The sequence below is a fragment of the Dermacentor variabilis genome, unplaced genomic scaffold, assembly GCF_050947875.1.
Source record: "Dermacentor variabilis isolate Ectoservices unplaced genomic scaffold, ASM5094787v1 scaffold_13, whole genome shotgun sequence".
Classification (NCBI taxonomy): Eukaryota; Metazoa; Arthropoda; class Arachnida; order Ixodida; family Ixodidae; genus Dermacentor; species Dermacentor variabilis.
This window is the reverse complement of record NW_027460291.1, coordinates 16,645,215-16,653,552: the sequence shown is the minus strand read 5'-3', so window position 1 is coordinate 16,653,552 and position 8,338 is coordinate 16,645,215. Positions and strand designations below refer to the sequence as shown.

At 47.4% G+C, this 8,338-nt stretch overlaps 1 protein-coding gene across 1 annotated transcript; it reads left to right on the top strand.

Moving 5' to 3' along the window:
* Positions 1 to 6,894: 6,894 nt before the first annotated feature.
* Positions 6,895 to 7,824, top strand: LOC142566748 (uncharacterized). Its single transcript, XM_075677628.1, has one exon. It carries the CDS (start codon positions 6,967 to 6,969, stop codon positions 7,822 to 7,824), a length of 858 nt encoding a protein of 285 aa, XP_075533743.1. The 5' UTR covers positions 6,895 to 6,966.
* The last annotated feature ends 514 nt before the right edge of the window (positions 7,825 to 8,338 follow it).

Here is an 8,338-nt window from a genome sequence, read left to right as displayed (position 1 = left end):
TAATGCGGCTGCAGGTATAGGTCTTGTGTGATGCAAGTCCTCCCATGCATTCAACGTGGTGCACATATTGCAAACAGATCATTTCTTTTGGCAGTGCTCAAGTAAAATGACACACAGACTCAGTCATGACAGCGCTGTGTCATGTTTTCTTCAGTTCGTCAGCGTTCTTGAGTGCTGCACGAGCGATTTATGCCCAAATAGCCCATAAGACGCCTGGACTTGAAAGAACTGAGTGAAGAAGCGATTAAGAGATTTAGATGTGCCATGTGGTTGCTGGCTTGATGAAACATGGTAATAACGGCGCGTTTTGAGGACAGCACACAGAAAGAACGCACAGAGGACTATTCAGCGACTGTGCTCTGTGCATTCTTTCTGTCTCCTGTCCTGAAAACGCGTCGTTATTACCATGAGTGAAGGATTACTGTGAAATTGTTGTGAACTGGATTGATATGGCGAGTCAAGAGCGCACTGTCAGCTGAAACGGGCGGCATGACTGATGATGTAGTTCCCATTTTTGGGCTACTGGTGTCTTTCGCTTTCGAAAGTTGTCTTTATCGCTGGAAACAGCGCAGAGCTCGACTATATAACTTGAGTCACCTAAGACCGCATTATTTACACACAAAACACGCCGCAGATCACCAACAGAAGTTCCACGTGGTTCATTCACCACATCACACACAACACGAAGTAAAGAGAGCCACATTTGAAATGGCTGCAGCGCCAAACGGGACGGAAAATTTGTTTCCTTCCACACAGTTTCTCAGCTGGGCTCGTTCACTCAGTAGTTACAAACTCGATGGGCACGCAAGGCCTACGCGTAATGTAAACAAGATCGGTAGCAGGCGAGTGCTGACAATGCAAACTTCGGACTTGGAAAGCATGCTCCCATTTGTCTAGAGCACCACAAAACATACAACAAGCACAAGCGTCGCCGCAACCATGAGTTAGTGCGACGTTTTAGCACACGGTCGCATTCAGACCGGCGTAATGGCAGTCGGCAGGTTGGATTTGTCGCTGTCGTTCGAACTCGGCAGGGATTCACGTGGCACTGCCACAGGCCATGGTCGTCGGTCGTACCGCTGTTGCCCTAGTGCCACAACACTGTCTTTCAAGAGCACTGTCGCGCGCATCATGCATTCAAAGAACTCGGACAACCGTTGGTGTCGGCGTGCTCGCATCGGCGGCCATCGCAGGCGTAGCAGCCAAAGGCATCATGGCCTCTTATTTGTGGACGGCGGCGACGCGTCGCCAGTGTTCTAGCATCGGCAGTCAGCGAAATCTCCGCGCGTCGTGACGCGTCAGCCCCTTCGCGGCGGACGCTTTTGACGCATTGCCGACGCATGCCAGTGGTAGGGCCTTGAGGCGGCCGTTCTTGCGGCAAGAGTCGGCGTAACCAAGCGTACAAGCGCAGGGAAGAATGAAACAGCGAACGCGGACTGCAGCGGGGATGAAAGACGCGAGGAGGAAGGTGCAGCGAACCATAAGGTGGAAAGCGGAGGAGCAGCCTGAAAAGAAAAGCGCAGTGCGGCGACGGTGGCTGCAAGATGGCGCCGCAGTAGCGAGTGTCTTCTGGGAGGTGTTTCTGCGTGCTGTGACTCACGCGTCACCCACGCGCTGCCTTTGCGATCAACGAGGCAGCCGCACGGTGCTTCGCTCCGCTTACAATGTGCCGCACGAGACAGATTGTCTGCGCCAGCCAATGTTTCGCGAAATGAAAACACGTATGCGCTATATTTTTGGATTAGGGAGTATCGTAATCGTCGCTAACTTTTTAAATATTTCGCCTAATGTTCATGTGCAATAGCTCGATAAAAGCGCGTACATTTTTCTTTCTTAAGATGAAATGTGTCTCAAACTAGGGAAACAGGTAAATGGTGACAGAAATCACATGCTAAGGTGTCAGCAGTACATTTTTCAAGCGTATTAGTCGTTAGAATAAATCCTACAAAATCCATCCTGGGTCCATGATTGTCATGATTGTCATTTTGTTGGTAGGATCATTACCCAAAGATTATTTACTATCAATCGATAACAAGTTCACTTGCTTGGAACTGCGTTGAATAGATATTAAAGTAACATTGAACAGTAACTTTGAGAGTGTGATGATTTGAGAAGAAATAATCAGCGATCAAGAAGACTGAAGAAATTTTCATAGCTGCGACCGAGCTGCTTATACAGTACCGGCGAACTTGTTGCCTTTCGTACGATCTCCCACAGCTTAATAGTCGTGGATGACACATGTGTACTCGATTTTTATGTTGCACTGATGCAATTTGGCGTAAGGACATATACACCGCCCCCTTTTTCGTTGTGTCGAGTCGCGAGGGAGTGAGCATACGCCGGTGGCGCATGCATTTAGGAGTGCCTTCCATACCAGGTTTCTGTTAATATACGCACAGAGAAGCGAAAACTTACGCTACGAAATGAAGGTGAAAAGTAACGAAGTTTTCATTTTGGAGACTGAAATTTTAATGTATTATATGTTTTAACTAAGTGCGCAGGTTGCTTAAGCATGTCTCTAACATGAAATGACATACACACATTCGTAAAGAACACTATTACTTGATACACACTATTTGCTTTTCGCCGCGCTGACCTTTTTACACAGGATAATCACAGTTATGAAGTAAATGTTCGGTGCAAGGCACTCCTACTCTGCCCTAAAGTTCTTGGATTGTCTCGTCTATTATGTGGCAGAATGCTCAGGTGTACCCAGTTTGCGCGTGGGAAGCGAATTGTGTTTTACGGCTGTACATTCTCGAATATAAGCGGGCACGAATGATTGTTCTGGAATATAGCCTGATAAACGTGTATAAATAGCGATAGACTGGACTCGTGAGTAAGACTTTACATTCGATGACTAACGACAGTGATCGCTGCCATCGTTGTCGTTAGAGCGTTAATTGCGTTTGTGGGCACCAGTTAGCTACATAAAAAATCCCAATAGAGAGTTCGGCCGCTGTTTAGTTCTTCGCGGTCACTACATTGTCACTATACAATCTTCTGAAAGCTTCAGCTCAGCCAATACTACAATTTTTAAAATCTCTAGCCTCGTTTTTTTCTAAAGTACGTCATTCACATCGACAAGAGGGAAATAGGGCATAGGAACGCTGGTGTACGAAAAAGCGAAGCTGAAGTTTTTTTTTATGAGTGTGCGAAAACAAGGAAGTGTTATACAAAACAAAAGCAGAAATGAAACGATCTCTTTTTTACGACCAGCCACGTAGGGGTAAACTCATGAAATAAGTAGTGACAAATTGCTGAAATGTGATTGGTGCATGCGGGTGAAAACCAAAACGTTCGCAGTAACGCCACCATAGATTTAAAAAAAAAGTGGACGACAGCACAAGGCTATTTTCGAAGCCATTATTTCGACTCAGTGAAAGGTAAGGGAGCGAATTCGTCAAAATCGCCACTTGATGGCGTTGCTTCTCCTATTATTTGCTTTTTTCCTGCACAATCAAACCTCTAAATTCGCAGTGGTACGGTTAATCGCACGTATCAAACTTCGAACGCTATTATCGAAATAAATTCTTGGCAGCTTAAAAAATGTGGGCGCTATTGTCAGACGTGGGCGTGGACACGTGGAAGCTACTTCATGCGAACATCTATTGGAAAAAGTTTTGGGGCTTTACGTGCCAAAAGAGCGATCTGATTATGAGGTACGCCTTAGTGGAGGGCTCCGGAATAATTTCGACCACCTGAGGTTCGTTAACGTGCACGTAAGTCTAAGTGCACGGCTGTTTTCGCATTTCACCCCCATCGAAATGCAGCCAGCGTGGCCAGGATTCGATCCCGCGACCATCTATGGAAGGTGGCCTGTATGATATGTTGATTGTGAAAAACTATCATCTTTGACACAGCGAACGGATGTGTTTCCAGGACGCAGCTGCTAGAGACACTGCTGCATGATGGACTGAGGTGGGCAAACAATGTATCGCTGCTCGCGAACAATACAGCGGATTTACACGGATTTGCGAGTACAAGTGACGATGAAGCGACATATCGGGGCAGTAATTTTAGCACTGAAAAAAATCGCATTTATGATTTTTATTGAAAAGGAAGGACCTGATATCAATGGAACTGCAATCATGTCCATAGTCAATAATGCGCGGAGCTTTGGGCGTGTGTTTCCGACAACATAGTCATACTCAAGTAATGCAACTTGTTTGGTGTATGCATAAACGAAGGACAGACATTCCCCAAGGTAATCTGAGAAACGCAATGAAGCAATAATAGAACAAACAGTACTTTGTGCCTACGCTAATTAAAGTGCTGCGAGGAGCTTCAAAAGTGGTAAATTAAATTGAATTAGGCGGGTTACGTGCCGAAACCGTGATATTATGAGACACGTCCTAATGGAGGGTGCCAGACGACCGGTATTTGATCGAGCGTCCTCGTGCTCAGCATCGAAGCGCCTTAGTCGCTAAGCAACCATGACAGGTTTGAAAAGAGTAATGGTGTCGGTGCGGATGTTTGCAAAGGCATTCTGGGCTTGAAATTGGGGCCGTATAACGTAAACCTATCCCAATATGTTTTTATTCCAATCTCCTGACGTCAAATTTGCGTGACCGCCGGCTCTAGCATCGGGCCGTCACCAGCGGGGTTGTCTGAACAAACCAATCAAATGCTCCCCTCGTTCATAAGAGGTCACTTTTGTTTGCTTGAAAAACGAATAACATTACCTACACTGAGCGGCTTGTCTTATATAATTGGCTTGCAAGAGGCGAGGAGCATGCGCAAGTGTAGAGGGATTCGATGGGGCCAAGCCACTGCACTGAATATCGATAACTGAATGAAGAGGGTGGTGCCGGCGTCTGCGATTCGTCCGCTTTTTCTTACTTAGTTTGCGGTGGCTCGTCGACAATCGCGGCGGCATGCTAAGGAAGCTTAAGAATGACGCTAAAACGGGTCCTCAGCAAAGAAGAGTTGGCGGAACGACGTCGTAAACGTACCGAAAGTTCTCCAAAACGTTACACGGCCACGTAAAAATTTTTATTACACGCAAATAAACCCATGCTCTCCGGCAGGGGCGAGTAGCCAGCGCCTGAGCGATCGGCGGCAGCCATCTTTTATTCCTTTCGGAACGGGGAAGCCTGCGGCTATTAAGAAGAATATTCATTTTTGTTCGGCATATTAATGCATCCTTAATGCGTACGCGTCACTTTGATGCGGTAAGTTCTTGCGGTTTTGTGACGTCGCGTGAGAGGCAGGTGAAGTGGGTGCAGCCCCAAAATATTTGACCAGTAGCCGAGGGCTAATGGCAAAAAGGCGTCGAATCAGAAATAACTATTTTTGTTTTATTCGGTCAAATTATGCATAGTGAATGTGTACACGTCATTCAGATGGGGAGCTATCACGGTTTTCGTGACGTCGCGTGACAGACAGGTGAAGTGGGAGTGGTCCAAAAAAGTTTTTGACCAATCGCGGTGGGCTGATCGCAGAATTGGAGTAGAAAAGTTTGGAATAGTTTTACGTCATAGCGCCCTTGGAAACGATCGGCGCGAGATTTTGTGGCGGTTGGTGGTGTTTTTCCAGGGATCGGTGGCGGCCACGAAATCATACATTCTTTTGCGCATGCTTTGAGCTTGCTTCTGTTTTTGATTTGCCGATTTTTAGCCTTTAAATAATAAATTGGGTAGTTTTTTGTTATTTCTCTGTTTTCGTGTGCGCGGGTGTATTTCGCCTATATTTGGTTTCGCAGAATAATCTGAGCGTCCTTTCGCGCCGCGTGCTTGAACATGTGCAACCGTGGGGGACGTTAAATCCTTATAGCCTTTAAATAGTAGCTTGGAAGGGGCAAGACTAATAGCTATTAGTGGTTTTACTGTGTGCGCTTTGGTATCGGGAATATTGCTTTGGTAGGAAAGGGAGAGCGTGGCCGCGTGGCTGAACACGTGCGAACACGTGTCATACCTATTTGATTGCTTTCAAAGCATTGGCGAGAATTACATTGCGGCATTTTAGGGATTTAGATTCTGTGCATATCGGTTTCTGCTAGAAGGTGCGTGCTCTAAAAGGTTCGGTATTTGCATTAGGAAAAAGCCCTGAAATACATGGCAAGAAAGCCGGGAAAGCGTGCAGTGTGCGGGGGGTCGCTGAAGGCAGACAAGGGGACATATGGGAATGGAGACAGAATCGAGTCAATCGGCAGACACTGTGATGTCGATGCTAGGCTGAAAAAAATGGTGGCTTCCCAGGAAGAGCTTGTCAAACAGGTCGAAGAGCTCAAAAATGAGCTAAAAATGGAGCGTGATGCAAGGAAGGTAGTGGAAAAGAGGCTTCAAGCAGCCGAGGAATAGGTGAACAGGGCCGCCATTGCGAACGAGAATGATCGTAACACTTGATCGCAGTATCCCGACGTGACAGGAGAGGGAATGTTAGCAGAGCACGCGGAACGAGTGCAACGTGGGGAGGGGGCAGCTGGAAAGAGCAGCACCTACCTTGAGGCCGCCAAACGAGAATAGCAGAAGCGCAGGAGTCAATGCCCCTTGTGAAGTCCGAATCACGCGGAAAAGGACAAAGGGAAGCAGGGAGAGGTAAGAGACTGAAATGGTGACTGTCGCCGGCGACTAAAACCTGGCTAGGGGCTAGGGGCTCGGCGACTGCGCATCTGCACAGCTCGCTAAACCTTTTGCTCTTCCAATGCAGATCGTCACCTTCGCTACTGTGCATTTCCTGCTGCCTACGATAACCGCTGCTGCCACGTCAGCTTCGTCGAGGTGCGTGGTCGACTGCCAAGGAAACGAGCCAGCCAACATCCAGGTTTTCCGTACCAGCGATGCGTCATACCCGGACATCCAACAGAAGAAGTGGCGGCCGGTGGTCCTCAGTCGGGTGTGGCAATCCCCATCGTGAGCAACAGCAACGCAGTCACCAGATATAAACTGGGGGCGGCCGTCGACACAGCTTTGTGGGCTCGGCGACTGCGCATCTGCACAGCTCGCTAAACCTTTTGCTCTTCCAATGCAGGTTAGTCAACCATACGCTCTCTTTGCTAAAAAATCCAGCAATTATTTCCTGATGCAGTTGCCGAGCCAGCACTGCTGTGCCGCCATTGCTGTCGAATGTGCTCATATTATTCATGCCTTGCTGATTTCGGCCGGTGATGTGGAAACAAACCCGGGTCCTAACATTCCTGAAAACCTACTAACCGAATTGCGAAAACTAACCGCCGGTCAGAACCAGCTGATCACTGAAATTCATGGTCTTAAGTCGCAACTTACTTCTACCGATAAAGCAATTACTGATTTAAGCAAACGAATGAATGATCTTGAGAGTCACTACCAGACGCTCTTGCCCATTCGAAACGAAGTGGATGCAATGCGCACCACGACTGAACAGGCTATTTTTCGCATTTCCGAGCTCGAAGCACGTATCGACGATGCTGAAAATCGCTCACGGCGGGACAACCTAATTTTTTACTGCATTCCTGACCCTTCCAGCTCGGAAACCACTGCCGACTCCGAAAGATTGATTGTGGAACTTTGCCGCGATAGGTTGCAACTAACCATCGACCCAAAAGAAATAGAACGTGCACATCGCATCGGTCGTCACTCCCCCAATCACTCTCGCCCCCTCATAGCAAAATTTACTTTCCATAAAACCAAAGTTAACATCCTTTCGAGTGGCCGAAAGCTTAAGGGCACTGACTACAGTATTAGCGAGGACTTTTCGCGATCAGTACGAAATTCCCGAAAACATCTCGTTGCTTTCGCAAAAGGTAAAGGCGTTCCGTTTTCACTCCGCTTTAAGACTTTGTTCATCGGTTCAAGAAGATACACCTTTGATGCCGCCTCGAGTAGTGTCAAGGAATTGTCATAGCAGCTACATCACCCCAAACAGAAAAATAACATAACACCGACTTGCTCCAGAGATAGCGCTTCGCTTTCTATAATATACACGAACGTGCGCAGTTTCCTCCCAAAGCGTGAATTGGTTTCAAACATAGTTTCATCTACCGGTAGCAACATACTATTACTAACTGAGACATGGCTGTGCAGCGCCGTTACTGATAGCGAAGTTCTAGCTGACCTGCCCGGTTTCTGCCTCTATCGGAACGACCGCGCAGGAACCCGTGGTGGTGGCGTGCTAGTCGCTGTTCGTGAGCAGTTGCCATGCTCGCTAATAAACGTCACATCAGATCTTGAGATGTTATGGGTCGTAATGCATACCTATCCAAAAAAAGTGCTACTTGGTATCTGTTACAGACCGCCCAATGCTACTTCTGATTTCTGCCATCAACTTAACAACGTCATAATCGAACTGGTAACCACCCACCGAAACGCGCAAATCCTGCTCTTCGGTGACTTTAACTTCCCACAAATAGACTGGCGTA